Source organism: Saimiri boliviensis, chromosome 20 (assembly GCF_048565385.1).
Source record: "Saimiri boliviensis isolate mSaiBol1 chromosome 20, mSaiBol1.pri, whole genome shotgun sequence".
NCBI lineage: Eukaryota > Metazoa > Chordata > Mammalia > Primates > Cebidae > Saimiri > Saimiri boliviensis.
This window is the reverse complement of record NC_133468.1, coordinates 14,956,390-14,979,840: the sequence shown is the minus strand read 5'-3', so window position 1 is coordinate 14,979,840 and position 23,451 is coordinate 14,956,390. Positions and strand designations below refer to the sequence as shown.

Genomic DNA, 23,451 nt, shown 5'->3' with positions numbered 1-23,451 from the left:
TGCTTTGCCCAAACCACAAGCCCAGGGGAGTCCATATTATTATGTGATTCTTTTTTTCAAATCAAAGACTGAGACTTCAGTAAAGCAAGCTGCCCAAGGTCACACAGCTAAAAAACCAGGCGGGCTTGGGACCTAAACAGCCTGATCCTAGAGCTCTTGCTTCTCAGCCAAAAAACTATGAAGCAAACATCAACAGAGACGAACATTTGTCAGTATCAGTCATGTTCCACATCCCAACCACGGGGAGGCTGGGGCTGCCGAGTGATTTAATAAAGAAAGGAAGCTGGCCAGGCTCACATCTGTAAGCCCAGCACTTTGGGAGGCTGAGGTGGGCAGATCACCTGAGGTCAGGAATTTGAAATCAGCCTGGCCAACATGGCAAAACCCCTGCTCTACTAAAAAAAAAAAAATAATAATAATACAAAAAATTAGCTGGGTGTGGTGTCACGAGCCTGTAATCCCAGCTACTCGGGAGGCTGAGGCAGGAGAATCTCTTGAATCTGGGAGGCGGAGGTTGCAGGGAGCCGAGATCATGCCACGGAACTCCAGCCTGGGGAATGGAGGGACTCTGTCTCAAAAAAGAAAAAAAGAAAGTACAGGTTAATGAGAACACTGCATTGGAGTCAGACCTGGTCTGTCTTATGAGCTGTGTATCCTGGGCCAACAACATAGCATCCTGGAGACTCATCTGTAAAATGGGTATATAATAAACAGCCTTCCCTACACCAGAGGGTTGTTGTGAAGTTTGAGATCATGTATGTGAAGAACCAAGCACCGAGTTGGCTTTGCTTTGGGGTTATTGCTCTAATCAATAGTAGATTTTTATGTAGTGAAGGCTTGACCCAAAGAGAGGAAGTGTAGAGGGCCATGGGAATTCCCCCATGAAGGAATGGGGAATTCCAACTTTCGGGTGTTGAGGGCCAGTCTGAGGCTGGTGTCCCTGGACTCTGGTGCCTGGTATTTATGGAATGAAGAATGGCCAAACACTGAGCCCCTGGGCCTGGCCTCAGGGAAGGAATTAACTATGCAGAAGGCATTTGGAGGCAAGGCTCACTCTGGTGGGTCTTTCCCGTCAAGAGGAGATGAGACCACAGATTCCCTCTCTTGCTCGGCAACACCCTGGCCCATATAGCACAGGTGCTGGCTCTGCTGGACGACTGTGGGGCTTAGGCAAGAGGAGACACTGAACTGAGCTTCGTTTGTCCATTCCAGCTGCCTGCCATATGGCCAGGGCAAAAAAGGGTTAAACTTCCACTCAGTACACCAGCATAAGAGGAGATGGGGAAGTGAACAGCCGGTTGATCATTCACTCAATCAAGCTAGCTTGTTTTTTGCATTTAATGCTACATTTTTTTTTTTAAATAAAGATGGGGTTTCACCATGTTGGTCAGGCTGGTCTTGAACTCAATCATGCTAGCTTGTTTTTTGCATTTAATGCTACATTTTTTTTTTTTTAAATAAAGACGGGGTTTCACCATGTTGGTCAGGCTGGTCTTGAACTCAATCATGCTAGCTTGTTTTTTTCATTTAATGCAACCTTTTTTTTTTTTTTTTTTTTTTTTAAATAAAGACAGGGTTTCACCATGATGATCAGGCTGGTCTTGAACTCCTGACCTCAGGTGATCTGCCTGCCTTGGCCTCCAATGTGCTTGGATTACCGGCCTGAGCCACCACGCCCGCCCTTTATTTATTTATTTATTTATTTATTTATTTATTTATTATAGGCGGAGTTTCGCTCTTGTTACCCAGGCTGGAGTGCAATGGTGCAATCTTGGCTCATCGCAACCTTCCCCTCCTGGGTTCAGGCAATTCTCCTGCCTCAGTCTCCTGAGTAGCTGGGATTACAGGCACAGGCCACCATGCCCAGCTAATGTTTTGTATTTTTAGTAAAGATGGGGTTTCATCATGTTGACCAGGATGGTCTCGATCTCTTGACATCGTGATCCACCTGCCTCGGCCTCCCAAAGTGCTGGGATTACAGGCGTGAGCCACCGCGCCCTGCCCATTTTTATTTATTTGAGACAGAGTCTCGCTCTATTGCCCAGGCTGGAGTGCAGTGGCACAACCGCCGCTCACTGCAACCTCCACCTCCCAGGTTGAAGTGATTCTCATGCCTCAGCCTCCCGAGTCGCTGGGACTACAGGCCTGCACTACCAGGCCTGGCTAATTTTTTTTTTTTTTTTAGTAGAGACAAGTTTTCACTATGTTGGCCAGGCTGATCTCCAATCCTGACCTCAGGTGATACACCTGCCTCAGCCTCCCAAAGTGCTGGGATTACAGGCATGGGCCACCGCACCCATCTAATTCCACATTTTAAATTTCTCAAGAAACGCTGTGTCTCTGATTGTCTTATTTGCTTTAACATTTTCAAGATGGAATTTTGCTTTGCTTGCTTTCCTCTTTTTCGTAACTCCACTTCTCTCAGATCCGTAACACACCTACCTCAAAGTATCCTAGGAAAGAACGCTGCGAAGCTGCTAGCCACAGCCTGTCATAGGTAAGTCCTCAGTTCAGCTAACAACAACGATGGCATTACTGTTACTTTGACAAAGTGTTTTCCCTGGCACCTTCTGGAAGTCCTCCCAGGAAAATGGATTCACAGCGCTCCTAATTTTAGGGTCCCTAAGGGGAGCCAGCTACATTTCCAAACGGTGGGGAGGGGTGGAGGGTGGGCGAAAAGACGTGGGGAGAGTTGAATAAGGAGGAGACAGATGGTGCATGTGTTGGGGGAAGGGACCAGAGATCCTGGAAAACTTATGTTTCCCAATTCGCAAGAATGTTTCCATTTAACCACTTCTTGCCTGACACCTGATTCCACACAACAGAAAAGCAGGGAGTTTCAAGAATTAGGGCCACCTGTGCCAAGAGCCTGGCTACTCCGGGCGGACGGAGACGGGAGTACTGTAGGTAGAGGAAGAGCGGGTTTTGGCCCAGCCCACTACGGTCTGGGACGCAGGTGAGAGGCGGTCTCTCCTTCTTCTGGCAGGGGCAGCGTAGGGGTGGCCGGCGGCTGGGACTGTCCCACGAGGGGGCGCGTCTCGGGCCCTAGGATCCGCCCTCGTGGCGCTGTGCGCGGGGAGGGGACCCGGGAACCCAGGCGCCCGGCGCTCCGCCTCCCGTTTCCGGGGCAGCGCGGTTACCTGCACCGCCCAAGCCGCACCTGGCGGAGGCAGAAGTCTCAAACCCAGCGAGCTCAGAGCGGCGGAGCGGAGAGGAGGGACGGCACCCGGCTGCAGGGAGGAGAGGGAGGCGGCGGCGGCCGCGGCGGCGTGGAGGGCGCAGCGCGCCGCGCGGCGGAGGAGGGCAGACGGCGGCGGCGGCGGCGCTCGGCTCGCTGTGCCCGGCCGGCTGGGCGCGCACCCGGGCCCAAACCGCGCCGCTGCTGGCGCACATGGCAGCGTGAGAGGCCGGCGGCGGGAGGAGCGGGCGGCGCCGGGTCCGGGCAGCAGGGCCGCATGGACAGCGGCGCCACCCCGGCCGGCCCCCACTAGGGCCCCGTGTCCGAGGGCGCCACCCCCCCTATCATGGTGCCTCGGCGGCCGCCCGGGCTAAGAGCGGCCGGCTGGAGCCGCTGAGCCCCCGCGGCGCCCGGGAGCTGTATGGGGGAGCGCCGGCCGCGCTCGGGAAGATGCCCCGGCCGGAGCTGCCCCTGCCGGAGGGCTGGGAGGAGGCGCGCGACTTCGACGGCAAGGTCTACTACATAGACCACACGAACCGCACCACCAGCTGGATCGACCCGCGGGACAGGTAGGACCCCGGGACCTTCCTCCGTGCCCTCACACCCCCGCTCGGGCCCCCACCTGCCCCTGGAGCCGCCGGCCGGGACTGGGCGGGGGCGGGGGAGCTCTGCGTGCCTCTGCGCTCTCCTCAGTTGTCACCCCCTCTCCCCGCAACCTTCTGGAGTGCTGCTCCTGCCTCAGTGGGCTACTGAGAGGAGGCGCCTGCCGGGGAACTGGCCCAGGCTGCCCCACCACCATCCCCAGATGGAGGACTTAGGCCCCAGCCGGCACCTGCCCGGAGTTTTGACCTTAAGCTCTAGCCCCGCCCGCCCCCTTTAGGAAGAGAGGTCGGACGGGGGCGGGGGTGGGGGGAGCGACCCAGCCGGGAGAAGCCAGGTCTTCCCCGGGAGGCTTCCCCCCAACGTGGGGGTGGGCGGATGGGGATGGGGAAGTGTCCGGTTTGTAGTGGGTGGTCGCGACCGAGGATTCCTTGGGAGACTACAGGAGAGAGGGCACTCGGCGCCGAGGAAGGCAGCCTGGGGTGTGCTTTTTGACAGGTGCCTCGGAAGCTCCCGAGAACAGCACAGGAGCAGCCAGGGGGGCCTGGAGCCCGAGGGTGGGGAGGAAGTGAAGAAGCCGGGGGAGGGCAGATGAGGGAGACTGGTTCTCTAGGAATCTAGCAGCAACTTGGAAGCTGTTAGGATGGAGATGGAGGTGAGAGGCCTCCGGGAAAACCCTGTCCCTTGCCTCTTTCTCCTCCCTTTCTTCCCTGGTGCGGGGAGGTGGGGAGGGCGAGGCTCCTCAGCCCTGCACCAGCGGGAACTGACCTTGGTGGGTACCAGGCTGCTGTAGTTAGAGATGATGTGCAGAGGCAGGCAGAGCGTGAGATGGCTCAGTGTGGCTCTTACCTCTTCGGACTTTCTCCTGGTTTCAGCTGGCATTTATTTGCTCACACGTAGCACATACGCATACATAGACCCTCTCCATGTACGTCCTGGAGTCTCCAGACCACTGAGTTTTTGACATGGTCTGTGGTCAGAGTGTCTTGGGGAATGTGTAGTTTAAACCTTGTCTGTGACCTTGGGGGTCAGGTCCCTATAAAGAAACCAAAGTGAATTTCTTGGACTCTTCATCTTGTGTGGTTGAGATGGGGGTGTCCCAGAAGTGTAGCAAGATGTGGGTTCACAAAAGAAAAGAAGCAGAAAGAAAATGAGAGTTGAGATTCTCAGTAGTTTCTGGGAGCACTTGCCTTCATTCATTCATTCATTCATTCATTCAGCACTTCCTGGATGCCTCCTCTACACTCAGCACCATGCTGAATATCTTATGAATGTAATCTGGAAGAGAAATATTTAATGCTAGAAAGCATCTCTTAGGCAAGCTGCTTCAGCCTCTGAGCCTCAGTTTCCCTGTTTGTCAGATGAATGGTTTGCTTGGAAGGGAATACTGGGACACCTAAAAGTTGGAAGGGACATAGATCCCAACTCCTATTTGAAACATAAGAGAAAATGTGAAGTCCAGTGGTGTGATTTGCTCAAGTATTTTGATTTTTCTGCCATTCTGCATACCAGTTCTGCACCAGTTCTGAAGTTCTAACCTTCACACTTGTTATTCTGACACACTGCTCCCCACCCCTACTCAGGTCGGTTGGCGGCTTTGTTACTGTGTTGGTGAACTTGGCAGCGCCGTTTCTCTTGTTCTTTTCTCAGAGCAGACACAAGTTCAGGGGTATGTGACCTGCCCCAGTTTAGATGCCTGCAGCTTACCGACGCCTGTGTGCTGTTAGCAGGTGGACGTCCTGTTGGAGGGAAAGGAGCTCCCCCGCCAACACTGATAATCATGCATCTGGGCACTTCTAATACAGCAATAGGAAGCTTCTCTCAAACAGCAGTAATTCTTTACCCTTGCAAAAGGGCAAGCAAGTAGCTTCTATGAAGAACTGATTGGCTAGAGCACAATCTCCCAAATTTTAGTGTGATATGGCCCACCTCCATTATTTTTTTTTGCTATATCCACCTGTGCTATTACTTACTTACTACTTGACTTTGGATCAACTCACTTTAAAAATTTTCGTACCGTTTTCACAAATGGGAAACTAGTTATATCTATTGTCATAAAAGGGAAACAAAAAAGAAAGGGAAAAAACCCCAGTGTTAGTATGTATCATCTAGGTACTATGGCCAGCCTAAGGCCCCAGTGCCTGGCCTGCCCAGCCTTTGTTTTTAGGCAGATTGGCAAGCCGTGAAGAGGCAGCAGAAGCATAGTGGCACTTAGGTGAGCAGCTCACCTTCTTCATCATGTATCACTGGTTTTTTTGCTGCTGTTGTTTGTTTTGGAGATGGGGCTCTTGCTTTGTCACCCGGGCTAGAGTGCAGTGGCGTGATCTACGCTCACTGCAACCTCTGCCTCCTGGATTCAAGCAATTCTCCTGCCTCAGCCTCCCCAGTAGCTGGGACTACAGGTGCACGCCGCCACGCCTGGCAAGTTTTTTGTGTTTTAGTAGAGACAAGGTTTTACTGGGTTGCCCAGGCTGGTCTCGAACTCCTGAGCCCAGGCAATCCACCCGCCTCAGCCTCCCAAAGTACTAGGACTACAGGCGTGAGTTACCATGCCTGTGTCACTGGTTTTTAAGCTTCATCTCTGTACCTCTTTGTCATCCCACCTGCGCTGGGCTGGTATTGGGCCCCTGAACTTGAGGTGCTGAGGGGGTCCGAGGTCAGCTGTGGGGTCATTATTGTGGCCCAGCTTTGTAAGTTTTGGAAAAGAGCTAATTGGTGGATATCCACTTGTGGTTTTCTGGAATTTCCCTCTGGCACACCTCATTTCTGCCTTTTAGTTCTGTCTGTGTGGCCTTGGGCAAATCACTGACCTCTCTGAGGTTTGAGTACTTGAGGAGTGGGTTGGTTAGATGGTCTCCAAGGGCCTGCAAGCTCTTAGATATTATTTCAAACCCTTCTGCCTCTCTTTACCTCTCCAGACTCCTTGAGAGAAGGGGGAACAGGGATGGGCTATGAAAAAAATGAAGATGAAATTTAACAAAGCTAAAAAGAGCCAAACTTATTTTGGGGGGTGGTGGGTTGGGGAGAAAAAATTCTGCCAAGGTAGTTCTATCCCTGCAATTGATGAATGCTATGACACGAAAAATTGCACTAAAAAAGTTCCACTCCTTAAGAGTGTGAGTGAGTGAACGTGTGTGTGTGTGCGCGTGCGCGCATTTGCCTTGATTTTTCCTTACCTGAATCATGGAGATGCCCACCCATTCCCCTGAATTTAAAAGAAGTAAGTCAAATGGTCCTTCAGTCAGAAAAGTGATTTCTTAGCCACCAAGGACAAAATAGCGTCTCTGGTTACCAACCCTAAAGAATGTCTTGGCACATTCCTCCCTCTGGGGCTGAGCTGTTTTGTGTGCTGGCCGGCCAGGAGCTGCTGGGGGTAGGGAATCCAGTTTTCAGCTTCCCCTTTCACCAGGGGGTTGGAAGAGCAGCCAAGCAGCCAGCCTTGCCAACTCTCTCCCCTTCTCACCCAGGGGAAGACTGGGAGGCCGAAATTCCTGAGGATGGTTGTCCCAACAACCAGAGAGGGTCCAGTGGGCTGCATGGGTCCTGCCCACTGGGCCAAAGGCTCCAGCAGCACCACAGGCTTTTCCTGAGTCAAGGCCAGACTGGGAAGGTGACAGGTCCTTCGGGAATCAGGTGCTGTGGATCAGATCTGAACAGCACCTTGGAGCCGTGCTCCTTTTGCGGGGTAACTCCGGGTGCTTTTGGGAGCTCCTAGCAAAGGGGCCAGCGTCCTGTGTATTTCACTTCGTGGTATGCAAAACAAATGCACCGATTGTTCTCAGAGGAAGAATAGATCTTTGGGGCTGGCCCTCCCAGAGAAGGTTCCTGCAGCCTGATTGCTGCTTGTTGTGCGATTTGTATTCAGACAAATCTCGTAGGAACCACCTGGGAATTCTGGGCAGTTTCTGGGTCTGTGTGATAAGTACCAGAGGCCCACAGAGCTGTAGTGGCCTTGCTGAGAGGATTCAGCAACTTCCCTCATAACCTGAGGATCTTTTTTTGCTAACCCTGTTATTTCAGAAATAATTTATATGGTAGGAAGTCAGGTCTACAGCAGTCAAAAAGTCATAACCTCTGTCAGGTCACAGACCCTTCTTATGAGACATAAAGGTTCAGAACTCTTCCTAGAGAAAATGTTTTTGCACATAATTTCAGGGAACTCCTGGACCCCAGGTTCATAACTCCTGCCACAGATAAGCTTGGAAACTGCTTGCCGCCATCGAAAGCCCTCCCATTTAGCTAGGGAGCAAATAATGATTGGGTATTTACTATATTCAGGCAGTCTGCTGAAAGCTTTACATGGGTTATCTCTTTTTTTTTTTTTTTTTTTTTTGAGATGTAGTTTCGCTCTTGTTACCCAGGCTGGAGTTCAATGGCGCGATCTCGGCTCACCGCGACCTCTGCCTCCTGGGTTCAGGCAATTCTCCTGCCTCAGCCTCCTGAGTAGCTGGGATTACAGGCACGCGCCACCATGCCCAGCTAATTTTTTGTATTTATAGTAGAGACGGGGTTTCACCATGTTGACCAGGATGGTCTCGATCTCTCGACCTCGTGATCCACCCACCTCGGCCTCCCAAAGTGCTGGTATTACAGGCTTGAGCCACCGCGCCCGGCCGGTTATCTCTTTAAATCCTCCTAAAAACCTGGAACTAGGTACAATTATTACCCATCTGAACTACCCCAAGGCCCAGGGAGGCTTGGTATAGTCCCTCAACCTTTGTGCAGCTGAGATGTGACTACTAGGCAGGCTAACTCCAGAATCCACGTTTCTAACCAGTGCCTCATTTTACTTCCTGCTGAATTAGCTGCAGAATCAAGACTGCTGCTCCACTGCCTAAGGAATTTAGCCTTGGGAAATGGAGCTAGGACAGGTGTGATTTCACCTGTGACCACTCTGGTGTGGCCAGGTCATGGGCAACTAGAGGGCAAATGTGGATAAGTGAGCTTTTGGCTCCTGGAATCTTGGATTTGCCACTTGCTACCTGAGTTGCCTTGGCAAGTGCCATATTCTCTCTGAACCTTGGGTTTGTCTTCTAATGAATGAGGGCCTGTCAATCATCAAGGGTAGTTATGAGTGTTAAATAAGTGAAGGTACGTAGGGCAACAACCATTACATCTGACATGCAGGGGACATTCAGGAATGCCAGTTCTTTAAACGTTTACTGGAAAGTACCTGTGAAACACCCACCAGCTCCAAATGGAGGCTGCGGATAGACCCAATTTTGTAGTTGGAGTGGACCTTTCTGTTTGTGAAATCTAGGCCTCTCATTTAACTGATGAAATGGAGTTGATGTTCAATCTCTGATAAGAAGAAAAGAAAAAAAAAAAAGAAATTGAGAACCATAGACAAGTGACTTGCCCATGGTCACACAGAGAATAAGTGCCAACCTGGAGTCTAGTAGGAGTTTATCTTCCTCTTTCTCTTACATAAATTTTTTACTGAAAATCACATCTATGTTCTTCTCATCAGTGATAATAATTCAGACATATTTTATGTGTATAGCTGCATTATTCTCCATAATCCTTCTTAATTGTATAGACCAGGACATTGTGTTCATGATGTGTCACAATCATTTGTGAATTGTGTCATAGGAATTTGCTATATGTTGATGATTAAAGTTCCAGTGAATGCAAGTGAATTCCTTTTTTACAAGATGGGGTTTCTCCATGATGGCCAGGCTGGTCTTGAACTCCTGACCTCAGGTGATCCACCCACCTCAGCCTCCCAAAGTGCTAGGATTACAGGCATGAGCCACCGCGCCCGGCCCGTGAATTCCTATTTTTATAATCAATTAAAATGGATTTAGGGTTATTGTTGTCAGTCTAATGTTATTTTCCACCAATTTACATTCCAACAAGCTTTTTTTTTTTTTTTTTTTTTTTTTTAAGAATGGGTTTTGCTCTGTCACCCAGGTTGGAGTGCTGTGGTACAATCTCAGCTCACTTCAACCTCTGCCTCCCAGGTTCAAGCAATTCTCATGCCTCAGCCTCCTGAGTAACTGGGATTACAGGCATGTGCCATCTCACCCAGCTAATTTTTGTATTTTTATTAGAGACGGGTTTCACCATGTTGGCCAGGCTGGTCTCAAACTCCTGACCTCAAATTATCTAACTGTCTCGGCCTCCCAAAGTGCTAGGATTACAGTCATGAGCCACAGCACCCTGCCCAACAAGCTTTCTTAAGTGAGGGTTATAACCAGTCTGCCAAGGAAATTACCCAGAGCCTCTCTATTCCCCATGCTTCTGCTCTTAATGGTCCACTAATACCTGTAGACCTATAATACTAATACTTATATGCAAGTTATTAGAGGGCATTTCATCTCTTTCCAAGGCTTCAGTTTAAGATCTACATATTCCATAGGCATCTAGTATGCCTGGGAACATCCTATGTCAATTATTAAGAAAGAAAGGAGATTTAAAAACACTAGGATAGATAATAAGGAGGAGTAAGAGTTTGGTAACCCAGAGAGGAATAAAATAATAGTCAATACCAACATCTATTGAGTGTTTACTCTCTGCTGCTCACTGAGGTAAGCATTCTATATTGTGATCTCATTTCATCTTTTCAACAGTCATACAGGGTAAGTACTTCAGATGGGGGAACTGAAACTTAGAAAGGTTAAGTAACTTGCTCAAGATCACCAACAGGTGTTGCATCTGGGACTGGAGCCCACCTAGCTGGATTCTTGTGTCTACACTCACACTAGCTGTAGCCTAGCCTGGCTCTGTCCTGGCTTATTCATCCACCTCAGCGTGCCAGAGTGCCCTGTTGACAGGTGGGCTTGAGAGCTACCATTTGTTCTTTTGTATTGTTTGAGACGGAGTCTTGCTCTGTCGCCAGGCTGGAGTGCAGTGGTGTGATCTCGGCTCGCTGCAACCTCCACTGCCCGGGTTCAAGTGATTCCCCTGACTTAGCCCTCATAAGTAGCGGGGACTACAGGCGCACACCACCTAGTTAATTTTTTGTATTTTAGTAGACGTGGGGTTTCACCATGTTGGCCAGGATGGTCTCGATCTCCTGACCTCGTGATCCGCCCCGCCTCAGCCTCCCAAAGTGCTGGGATTACAGGTGCGAGCCACCGTGCCCAGCATCATTTATTTTTAAAACTGGTGAACCTGATGTGGATCCCAGGGAGAGACATTGTAAGGAGCCTTAATCAGAGAAGCCAGTGAGATCCTCGTGGCAGCTTAGGAGACTGTTTGGTGTAAACCCCACCTTCTGGGAGCAGCTGGCTAACCAGAGCTCTGGGGATGGGAGAAGGGAGATGGAGGCGGAGGGACTCTTTGAAAGATGCCGTGTGTACAGGGAGTTCACAGTCCTTTCCAAGTCACTTGGGTAAATGCTCCCAACAGCCAGGGAATGAGTAGCCGAGGCCGTTCCTCTCTGTCGCCATCCCCCGCCCTCCCGGGGAGAGGGCTTAGCCAAACTGACCCGATTTTCCAATTCTCTGGGGTCCCAGATTGCTGTGAGAAAAACACTGCCCTTTTGAAGGGAAGAGAATCAGGTTGCCTTAGTTACCTGGAAGGTTGGCACGCCAAGTTCAGGTGCATGTAAGGAGAGACAAGGCTAGAATAAGTGTGAGTTGGAGGTGGCCACCGTCTTGCTGCATGGTTCCCTCGGTGGCAGGAGCCTTAATCAGGCTTCAGTGGCATTTGCAGGGGATGCCAACTTAATGTCAGGTGGCTGTTCATGACATGTATCAGGAGCTCTCTCCAGCCACATGTAGTGCTAGGTGATGAAGCTCTGCAGCCTCCAGTTCAGCAAGGGGCCCTGGATAAGAGGATTGGAGAATCCACTTGGAGAAGTGGCCTGGTGACATCCCTGTCACCAGCTCCCTGCTATGTGCTGAGGGAAGCACTTCCGCTTGGACAGGACTGAGGGCTGGATCCGGACAAAAAAACTCCCATCTTGCCTCTCCCAGCATGGAGATGACCAGCCGGCTGCACACCTTTAGGCAGAACAGCAAAAGGCTCAGCTGCTGCTGCCTCAAATCCGTTTCAGAGTGAGATAAAGAAAAGAGAAAACTAAGAAACTGGATACAGTGGCATTTTGTTATTAAACCTTCCCCAGCAAGCCATTTAGCCTCTAGCTCCTAAGCAGAAAAAAAAAAAAAATAATGGGGTGGCGGGAGGAGGGGGCAGGCATTCTCTGTTGTGTGGGGAGAATATTCTCTAAAGATTCGGGATCGGGAAGGGGGTGGAGCGGAGTGGGGAGGAGGGGAAGAAAAAGGACAAGTGTGGTGGGTCACATGGGCATTCTCCCCACTCCCCCCGCCCCCCACCCCGCCAATTGCCTTGCTCAATGCTTCTACCCATGACATCTCTCTGTTGGGAAGAAATGGGATCTTTCAGTTTCAAATGTCTGCCAAAGAAAAGGGACGGAGGCTTAAGTTCTCACTCAATGGTCAGCCAGAAAAAAAAAAAAAAAAAAAAAAAAAATGAAGCTGCATCAAGATTAGGGACACCTTTGTTGGCTTTTTTTTTTCTTCTCTTGCTCCATTCATCACTCTCTGGCAGCGAGGACACCAGGCCAGCGGCAGCTGCTGACTTTCCCCAGTCGGCTGCCTGCTGTTCCCCGAGCCTGTGTTGTAGCAGCCCCCACCCTGGCTTCCTCCCTGCCCGGTGGCCGTTACTTGTTGGATTGGTCCCTGGGGCAGCCCCTGGGATCCACTGACGGGTAACAGACTTGGAAGGATAGAATGTCAAGATGCAGGCATCAGGTGGCTGCTAGGATGAGATGACCCTGGGACGGCCTTCCAGTCCTACATCTGTCACGGCTTTTCTTGGAGCATTTCACTGTGTATTCCAGGAATTTCTTAAAACTGCATTGTTTCTATCACTAACAGTGAGAACAATAACTGGCACCTGGTGATAATGGTGGTAAATAATCGTGATTGTCTTTAAAGATCCTTATCCATTGTCACATGCCAAACACCATTGCTCATCATATTTTTCTGGCATTTTGCAAATGGGGAAACTGAGGCTGAGAGACACGTCAAGTGACAGCTCATTTTTTCACTTTGGAAAAAAATGTTTGTGTGTGGTTCCACCCAGATATAGGATTGGCATACCACCATTCCCTGTAGTAGATAGGCTCACCATAAAGATCATCAGAGAACAATGAGTCCAATCTGGCTTTACTTTAAAATAGTAAGTGACCTTCAGTTCCTTCTCCACTGTAAAACAAGAATGAGAGTAGGACCTTCCTACCCCTGAGGGTCATGGTGAAGATATGACATCCAACCTAAAAAGTCGTAGCACAATGCTTAGTGCACATCAGGCCTTCAGATGGGAGCTCCTTCCAGGTAGGCCAACCTACCCTCCTGTGCACTGGCAATGGTAGTGGAGCTCAAGCCCCTGTTTCTTCCTTGCCAACTCAAGTCTCTTCCTGGTGGGCCGTGGCTCACCTCCTGGTGAGCCACATTGACATTAGAGCTCGAAAACCACCTTGGCAGCACTCATTATATGAATCAATAAACTCCCCTCCTCCCCCAGTCTTATCGGAGGCAAGCCCTTCTTTGGAATTTCTGGAGTGAAGCGACTCTTGCCAGTGAGCTGGCACCAGGGCTGTGAGTGAATCAGGGAAATGAATTGCAGCAGTCCTGGCACAGCTAAAAAGGCTGATGCAGGAACTGGAGGTCTCTGGAACTCATTTGTAACTGCTTTGATATCATGTCCCCTCACTCAGTCTTCTCTTTTGCGCTGTTCGAGAGCAGTTTGAGGACCTGCTGATTTGAGCATGGTGGTGTTGCAGGAAGGGCATTGGTATTTATCATGTCCCACCCAGCGGGGGGTTGGCCATTCACACAGCAGGTATTTATGGAGTGCCTACTGTGCTCAGACTTTGTTGCCAGAGCTGAGGAACAGAGCAAAGTCCCTGCTGCAGTGGGGTGTGCACGTGGGGGACAGAGATTGGGAAATAGATAAAACGCATGATGGCTGAGGGTCTGGTGTTCTCTAGAGCTCTTTCAGGAAAGTGAAGGGGCAGACTTGGTGACACCTGTTGACAGTGGTGGCACGAACCTAGATTTGAAGCTGGGAGACCTTGGGACCTTTAGTAGGATGTTATCAAGAGCCTGTTGTGGTGAGGTGGGCTAATTGCTGGGATGCAAGGGTGAGACACTATAGCCTCCAACTCAGAATTTACTACTAATTAGTGAGAGACACAGCTAGTCAAGGAGCTGTGTAAATAAGTAGAAACACCGGGCTCTCTGAGTCTGTTTTTTTCCTCTTCTGTTTCATCGGGACACATTCAGTCACTTAACAAATATTTATTGGATAGGCCAGGCATTTTTTTTTTTTGGCACTCGGGGTTCAGCAGTGATTAAACCAACAAAAATCCTCGGCCTCATGGAGCTTACTTTCAAGAGCAGTGGTTGTCAAACTTGAGGAAACAGATCCACCTGGAGGGCTTGTTAAATACTCAGTTTGAGTCAGTGGAGCTGGGTGCAGCCCAAGAATGTGCATTTCCTGCAGGTCCCCAGGAGATGATGCTGGCTTGATCCAACTAATACACTGACTCACTGACTCCTTATAATCACCTAGGAGGGGGGCTGGGCATGGTAGCTCATGCCTGTAATCCCAGCACTTTGGGATGTTGAGGCGGGTGGATCATCTGAGGTCAGGAGTTCGAGACCAGCCTGACCAACATGGAGAAACTCCAACTCTACTAAAAGTACAAAATTAGCCGGGCGTGGTGGGGCGTGCCTGTAATCCCAGCTACTTGGGAGGCTGAGGCAGGAGAATCGCTTGATCCCCAGAGGTGGAGGTTGCAGTGAGCCAAGATCATGCCATTGCACTCCAGCCTGGATGACAAAGCGAGACTCCAGCTCAAAAAAAAAGAAACCTAGGAGAGGGTACTCAGTTATCACTGTGGGCTAAGGGAAATGGTCTCATGAGCCAACATGGTCTACCTGCGTCACTGTGATTGTGAGGAGCATATATCATTGTTCTTTTTTTTTTTTTTTTTGCTGATGAGAGCCTGAGCAGTAGCAAAATCCTGTGCGTTTTTCTTGTCCATTAAGAAATAAGGCACAAGAGGCCGGGTGTGGCAGCTCACAATTGTAATCCAGCACTTTGGGAGGATGGAGGAGGATGGTTTCTGATGCAGGAGGATGGCTTGAGCCCAGGAGTTCCAGACCAGCTTGGGCAAGAAAGTGAGATCCTCATCTCTACAAACATTCAAAACATGAGCTGGGCATGGTGGTCCACACCTGTGATTCCAGCTACACCAGAGGCTAAGGTGGAAGGATGGCTTGATCCCAGGAGGTCAAGGCTGCAGTGAGTATTTACATCATTGCACTCCAGCTTGAGTAACAGAGTGAGACCCTATCTCAAAAAGAAAGCAGGCAAGCACTGGGAAGCAGCCAGTCTAAGGGGGATTCCAGAAGACTGAAAGGATTTCTCTTTTATTAGAATGCATCGAATTTGTATTTTCGCTGAGCGCAGTGGCTCACACCTGTAATCCCAGCACTTTGGGAGGCTGAAATGGGTGGATCACCTGAGGTCAGCAGTTCGAGACCAGCCTGACCAATATGGTGAAACCCCATCTTTTTTTTTAAAAAAAAAAAGAAAAAAAAGAATTTGTATTTTCTTTTTTTTTCTTTTTTTTTTTTTTTTTTTTTTTTTTGAGATGGAGTTTCGCTGTTGTCATCCAGGCTGGAGTGCAATGGCGCGATCTCAGCTCACCGCAACCTCCGCCTCCTGGTTTCAGGCAATTCTCCTGCTTCAGCCTCTTGAGTAGCTCGGATTACAGGCACGCGCCACCATGCCCAGCTAATTTTTTGTATTTTTGGTAGAGATAGGGTTTCACCATGTTGACCAGGATGGTCTCGATCTCTTGACCTTGTGATCCACCCGCCTGGGCCTCCCAAAGTGCTGGGATTACAGGCGTGAGCGACCGCGCCCAGACAGAATTTGTATTTTCATGGCCAAGACAGAATCACAGAAAACTGCCCTCTCTTTCTCTCAGTGGAACTGAGCCAGGACTCCCCTGCGCTGAGCTGAGCTGTTTGCGAGAGGAAGAGTCCCTGAGCTCCTTCACACCAGGGAACTTGCCATGTTTCAACTCTAGGAAGTGCAGGGAGGTGGTTTTGGGGAAGAGCAAATCCCTCCTCTCATGGTATCCTCACTAAAGCCCACTAGGGAGGCCTTATCCATGGCTATTCCCCTTGATCACTGCTTCAGTCTTACATACCTTTGCTACTTGCTGGTTCTGTGACCTTGGTCAAAGTTACTTATATCTTTTTGAGCCTTCATTTCTTCCTTGGCAAAATGAGAATAAATTAGAAGCCATCTCCTGGACTTGGTAACAATCACATTAGACATCTCTTATTATATTCAAGTTCCACTGACTGGGCAGTTCTAAGTGCAAACTGCAGCCATTACAGTCCCCCTAATATATTTGATAACTTTCTCTGTCGTTATATAGTTACTGCTGAATCCATTTATTTTGAGGACCAGATTTTTTGGACATAAACCACTTCTTGTTTTTCTCCGAGAAAAATGGCCCCTAGAAAAACTGGTCATGCCTAAGAAGATAGACTTCTTCCCGGTAGACAATGACTTGCTGGACAGAAATATTAAGAGGTGTCTTAATAGCTCAAGGAGTTTGAAAAACAATTTAAGTTGTTTATTTCTATTGCTGATATAAAACAAATATTTACCAGCAGCTAATGGAGGACTTTGGGGTTTTTTCCAACCTCTCCGCAGGACACCAGGCCCTCCAAGGTTTTTGCCCTCATACAATGGTTCTTCGGTGTGGTTCCAGACCAGTATATCAGGTTCGCTTGAGAACCTGTTACAACCACACATTCTCACTGGGCGTAGTGGCTCATGCCTGTGATCCCAGCACTTTGGGAGGCCAAGGTGGGTGGATCGTGAGATCAGGAGTTTGAGACCAGCCTGACTAACATGGTGAAACCCCGTCTCTACTAAAAATACAAAAAGTAACTGGGGATGGTGACACACGCCTGTAATCCCAGCTACTCAGGAGGCTGATGCAGGAGAATCGCTTGATCCCGGGAGCCCCAGACACAGAGGCTGCAGTGAGCAACCACTGTACTTCAGCCTGGCCAATAGAGCATTACTCTGTCTCAAAAAAAAAAGGAAAAGAAAAAGAAAAAGAAACACACATTCTGATGTCCCACATCAGACCGACTAAATCAGAAACTCTGGGGATACAGCCCAGCAATCTGTGTTTTCATGAGCTCTCTGGGTAATTCTGCTGCCCACTCAAGTCTATAAACTACTGGCTAAGTGTTTACACCCTAAAGACCTGAGATACTTTGTTAGTGGTTGAATGGCAGACACTGTCCAGGATTGCAGAACCTTTTGAGTACAGGTGTATACAGCCAGTTGAAATGATCTTAATTAGCTTATGAACTTTTTTTTTTTGAGATGGAGTCTCACTCTGTCACCCAGGCTGGAGTTCGATGGCAAAATCTCAGCTCACTGCAACCTCTGCCTCCCGGGTTCAAGCGATTCTCCTGTCTCAGCCTCTAAGTAGCTGGGATTACAGGTTTGTGCCACCATGCCCGGCTGATTTTTTTTTTTTTAGTAGAGACAGGGTTTCTCCATGTAGGCCAGGCTAGTCTCAAACTCCTGACCTCAGGTGATCTGCCTGCCTTGGCCTCCTAAAGTGCTGGGATTATAGGCATGAACCACTGTAACCAGCCAATTTAGGAACATTTTTAATATCATTCCCAAACCCTTACTGGCCACTCTGAACGTCCATACTCCCTTCTCCAGGCCCTCACCATCACCTCACATCTTCTTGGCATTAAGATTCACCTTACAAATGAAGTTTAGAAACACCTTCCCCACCTCCCCAGCCCGGGCTCCATAGCATCCTGTCCTGTTACAGAATGACATGATTTCCTGCATCTTTTCCATTCTTGGTTAATGGGTAGCTCAGTGGCTGGCATGCAGTAGGAGCACACTCAGCCAGGGTTGGATGCTCCCCAGTCTGAGTTTGGGATTTTGTTTCTGGCCCTTCCTGTTAGCAGCGAATCACTTAACCTTCCGAAGCCCTGGTCTCTACAGGGCTCTGCAATGGAAGAATAAGAAGTCTTGATCTCCTTTCTCCAAGGAGATGAGGAGGTGTCTTTGGAGCTAGGGAAACAAAAGGAACAGTGGTTCCCAACTGCCGCTACATATTAGACTCATCAGATCACTGGAGGGGATGGCTAAAAATACCCATGCCTGGCCCACCCCCAAAGACTCTAGTCTGTGGTATGCCCTGGGCATGGAATTCCTAGAAAGTCCCTAGTTGATTCTAGGTTGCAGCCAGATTGGAGAAGCATAGCTGTAGGTAAATATCTGCCTTCCTTACAAACATTTGTAGAGTATGAATGAGCTTAAACGAAAGCACATTGTAAAGGGGACAAGTGCCATAGGAACATCAGATATTTTAAAACCTAATATTTATACAGTTTTACTTGGAAACATTGAGATGATTCAGGCAGTATTTAAAAAATAGTTGTAGGAGGTGAAGAACTAAATACCTGGGAGATGGCCAGGTGAGGTGGTTCACGCCTGTAATCCCAACACTTTGAGAGGCCAAGGCAGGCAGATCACCTGAGGTCAGGAGCTTGAGACCAGCCTGGCCAACATGGTGAAACCCCATCTCCACTGAAAATACAAAACTAGCCAGGCATATTGATGCACGCCTGTAGTCCCAGTTACTTTGGGAGGCTGAGGCAGGAAAATCGCTTGAACAGGAGGCAGAGGTTGCAGTGAGCCGAGATCACACCATTGCATTCCAACTTGGGCTACAGAGCAAGACTCCGTCTTAAAAAACAAATAGGCAGGGCAAAGTGGCTCATGCCTGTAATCCTAGCACTTTGGGAGGCCAAGGCGGGCGGATCATGAGGTCAAGAGATCGAGACCATCCTGGCCAACATGATGAAACCCTGTCTCTACTAAAAATACAAAAATTAGCTTGGCGTGGTGGTGCACGCCTGTAGTCCCAGCTACTCAGGAGGCTGAGGTGGAGAGTTGCTTAAAGCCAGCAGGTGGAGGTTGCAGTGAGCCAAGATAACACACTGCATTCCAGCCTGGGTCTCAAAAAATAAAAATAGCAAATATTTAGGAAAATGTCAGTTACCTTGTTATTTGGTAATTTCCCCTCTTCTGTGCCTACTTGTTATTTCTTTCTTGATGGGTGAAGAATCAAAGATATTTGAGCTCCTTTTTGCCATAATGTGAAAATCTTCAACTCCCACTGCAGCAGTAATGCTTTCAAAATAAATTGATCTAAGCTGCTTTATTTTCTTTTTCTTTCTTTTTGTTGTTGTTGTTGTTTAGAGATGGAATCTTGCAATGTTGCCCAGGCTGGAGTGCAGTGGCTATTCATAGGCACAATCCCACTACTGATCAGCACGGGAGTTTTGACCTGTTCAGTTTCTGACCTGGGCCAGTTCACCCCTCCTTAGGCAATCTGGTGGTCCTCTGCTCCCGGGAGGTCACCATATTGATGCCGAACTTAGTGCAGACACCTGATCGCACTATAGCCCAGAACTCCTGGGCTCAAGCGAACCTCCCGCCTCAGCCTCCCAAGTAGCTGGGACTACAGCACATGTCACCGCATCTGGTGCTGCTTTATTTTCTATTTATTTATTTGTTTTTGAGACAGAGTCTTGCTCTGTGGCCCAGGCTAGAGTGCAGTGGTGCGATCTTGGCTCACTACAACCTCTGCCTCCCAGGTTCAAGTAATTTTCTTGCCTCAGCCTCCTGAGTCACTGGGATTATAGGCATGTACTACCATGCCCAGCTAATTTTTGTATTCTTAGTAGAGATGGGGTTTCGCCATGTTGGCCAGGCTGGTCTCGAACTCCTGACCTCGGGTAATCCACCCACCTCAGCCTCCCAAACAGCTAAGATTATATGCATAAGCCACCACGCCTGGTAGGCTAAGCTACTTTAGAGTTGTAAGCCTGGTGGCTAGGCCTTCCTTTCATTTGCTGAACCTGGTTTGGATTTCATGCACATAACCTGCATCTTCGAGATTCTAAGAAAAATCCCTGCGGACACTGCCACCATATAGATCCCAACCTGTGGACAGGAACTAATAATTGCTAACATTTATTATTTATTTATTTTGAGACGGAGTCTCACTCTGTCACCAGGCTGGAGTGTGCACCAGGATTATAGGTGCGTGCCACCATGCCCAGCTAATTTTTTTTTGTATTTTTAGTAGAAACTGGTTTCATCATGTTGGTCAGGCTGGTCTCAAACTCCTGACCTCATAATCTGGCTGCCTCAGTTTCCCAAAGTGCTGGGATTACAGGCATGAGCCATTGCACCCACCCCAATTGCTAACATTTATTAAGACTCTAGATTATGCCAAGCTTTGGGCTGTGTGCTTTGAACACATCCCCCAGTTCAAAGTCTGTTTAAGTCTCATAGTAACGCTCTGAGGTAAGAATTGTTACCATCTTCAATCTGCAGGTGAGGAAACTGAAGCTTAGAAAGTTGAAAACTTGCCCATGATTGCATAGCTAATATGTGGCAGAACTGACATGCAAGCCCAGTCTGTCTGCCCCTGCAGATGCATGTAGGTCAGGCCAGGATGTCCAGGAGAGGAACACCGAATTAGTCCTGGTAATTTAGAGCTGCTTTCACTGCTGTGATTCCGTCATTGGCACTTTCTTCCAGTTTCCAGGGTCTGTCTTTGTTTGCTCTTTGCTTGTTCCACTCTTATTTTAGCAGATATTCCTCTCTCAGCAAACAAGGTGAGTGAGCTCTTTTTCTGAGTACCTTTGGTTTTTCAAAATCCCTCCAAGAGGCCAGACATAGTGGCTCATGCCTGTAATCCCAGCATTTTGGGAGGCTGAGGCAGGTAGATCACCTGAGGTCCAGAGTTCTGGAGAAACCCCATCTCTACTAATAATACAAAAATTAGCCGGGCATGGTGGCGCATGCCTGTGATCCCAGCTACTCGGGAGGCTGAGGTAGGAAAATTGATTGAACCTGGGAGGCAGAGGTTGCAGTGAGCCAAGATGGCGCCACTGCACTCCAGCCTGGGCAACAAGAGCAAAATTTCATCTAAAAAAAAAATTAAAAAAGGAAAAGAAATCCCTTTCCTTGACCAAATACCCCCATTTGTGATGGCAATCAACGTCTTTGTTTTCACCCTTTTTATGGACTGTTCTAAGCTCAAGGGATCAGCATCTGCTTGTTTGGTATGAAAGGCTTCCTTGGAACCAGGTTGGCCTTTTAGTGTTTGCTGCCTGATGGCTTATGGGCTTGGTCTGCAGCATTCTTGCTTACCCAATGGAATATCCTTCAGAATGTGTGTTTAGGGTTCACTAGACATCAAGTGGGTCTTCAGGCTGAGCCTTGCGAGCAGGAAGCGGCTTTAGCCATGCATGGGTTACCTTCCACTTCTGCTGCACATTGGTTAAAACTGAAACCAAAGAATGCTGTCCCTTCTTTGACAACTGTGCTAGGAAAAGGCACAGCAGTGAATGAAGATTGCCATCACCCTCCGTAGACCTTACAAATAATAAAAACAAGCAAAGTAATTACAGATTAGGAAAATCAGAGGATACCATACTGGAAAATAATGGGCCTTGTCAGTGACTCCAAAGGTTAAAGGATAAAGTTAGAAAGTTCTGTAGTCAGAAAAACTGAGTTTGCTTTTAGCTTTAAATAAAATACATCTATAGTGGTCAGCCCTCTGCCTCTTCGACTGGGGTTGCCATCATTTTGCTTAGGGGTTCATGGCACTATACTGGTAACAAGCAATGTGTTTTCTTGACTTTGGCAGAGGAGCCCTCAAGGCGGTGTGATCTGTTGGCCATGTGCATCTGAACCTCTAAAGGGAGTGGCTCAAATGCAGGTTCTGAGGCCCCACCCCAGACAAGATAACTAGAATCTCTCTAGGTGGAGCCCAGACTCCACATTTGTAAAGAGAACCTAAGTGATTTTGATGGAATCTTCTGTTTGAGAACCACTGATGAAGGGAATAAATTTGTGCCAAATTGCAAATCAATGTCAAGAGCCAGCCAGAATCCCTTTAGCCTCCACAGCCTAGCCCACTACTTGATCCACACCTCAAGACAATCTCTTCCTCCCTTCAGATTTCATGGACTTTCAATTCTCCAGTATGCTCAAGGGCTGCCTCTCCAAGAATAAGGCTTCAATCTGCAAACCTGACCTGGTGCCCCTTTACTTGAAGAACATAGAAGAGTCCCACACCCACTGCCTCCACCACACCCGTCCATGCCTCAGCACATCCATCCCTCCTTCTCCCACCCCAGCCTCAGAGCAAGGTTCCAGAAGTGTCCCAGGGGCCACACAGTGGTATCCTCCTTGACCTCCTGTAGCACTTAGCAGTCCTCCTGACTCCTTTCCTTTAGTAAAGCTCATTCTCATCTGGGGAGGGGGGGGGGTTTGGGCATTTTACACTCTTCTTTCTCCCTCTTTTCTCTTGCCTAAGAGTGTCCTGTGTCCCCAAGCCTTCGACCACCTCCTCTGCCATGAAGCCCATTTCTGGGTATCTGCTGGACATTTCTTTGTCTAGACAAGCACTGCAAACTCCAACAAATTGAAAACTGAATCCAGTCCTGATCTCAACTTTACCTCTTACCTTTTTTTGCCATTACCCTGAGAAGGTACCTGTGTAATGATTACAGAATAGGCATGGTTCACATGCTTAAGGTCCAAAGGGTAAGTAGTGGAATGTAGGTCTCCCTCACACCTGGTCCCAATCTACCCAGGTCCCCTCGCTGCAGGAAACCACTGTTTCTAGAAACATCCATCTCCATTCCTCCTTCCCTTATCTAGCTGCCAAGTTCTACCACCCTTTCTTTTTCAGGCTCTGAGACCTCATTCCTTTTCTGTTTATTCCTACAGAAGCTTAGTGGAAAATAGACCTTTCTCCCTCTGTCTTATTAGAAAATAGAGACCTCTCTGTCTGTCTTAGCAGAAAGTAGAATCCTGTCCCTCTTTGTTCTTCTCTGGGGGTGTCCTGTGTCCCCAAGCCCTCAGCCACCTCCTCTGCCATGAAGCCACAGGTGTCCGTTTCTGGGTGCCCACTGGACATCATTTCTGTATTTGGACAAGCACAATGAATTACAACAAATCGAAAATTGAACCCCGTTCTGGTCTCAAACAGCTTTGCCTCTTGCCTTTTCTGCCATTACTGTGAGAAGGTACCAGCTCAGTCTAACACAACCCAGTGCTGACCAGCCCTCCCCTTTCCCTGTCCCCCTGGGGTGCTAAGGGACACACTGCTGACCTTCTCAAAGCTGGTCCCACCCTCATTTTCTAAGCATCTCATATTTTGCCTCACTTTCCTCATCTGTAAGAATGAGGATGCTAGTGTTGACTTCATCCTATTTTTAAGTGTCTTAGGAATACCTTTCCCATGTTATATTTTTGTATTTGTTAAATTTTAATATAATTTCAAACATACAGGAAAATTTCAAAAAATAGCACAAGAAATTTCCATATACCCTTTACCCAGATTTACCAGTTTTTAATGTGTTGACTATTTACCTTATATTCTCTTATTCTCTCTCTGAATATGTTATATATAATTATTTGTATATATAAACCATTTGAATTCTCTGTATATATATACACACACACACATACACACACACACACACACACACACACCATTTCTGTATCTCTGAGTATACATAATGTATGCAGAGATATAGAAA

The 23,451-nt window shown here is 48.5% G+C and overlaps 1 protein-coding gene across 7 annotated transcripts in view; it reads left to right on the top strand.

The window, feature by feature from the left end:
- Positions 1–3,091: 3,091 nt before the first annotated feature.
- Positions 3,092–23,451, top strand: part of WWC1 (WW and C2 domain containing 1) — a 187,031-nt gene continuing 166,671 nt past the window's right edge. For 3 of the 7 annotated variants that reach the window (XM_010346667.3, XM_010346666.2, XM_074390376.1), the window contains exon 1: positions 3,093–3,747. In XM_010346667.3, coding sequence (XP_010344969.1) covers positions 3,629–3,747 — 119 coding nt within the window. In that variant the 5' untranslated portion in view covers positions 3,093–3,628. Of the gene's footprint in view, positions 3,748–23,451 lie in introns of all 7 variants that reach the window. The other 4 variants (XM_074390375.1, XM_074390374.1, XM_010346669.3 and 1 more) reach the window with 2 other exon arrangements.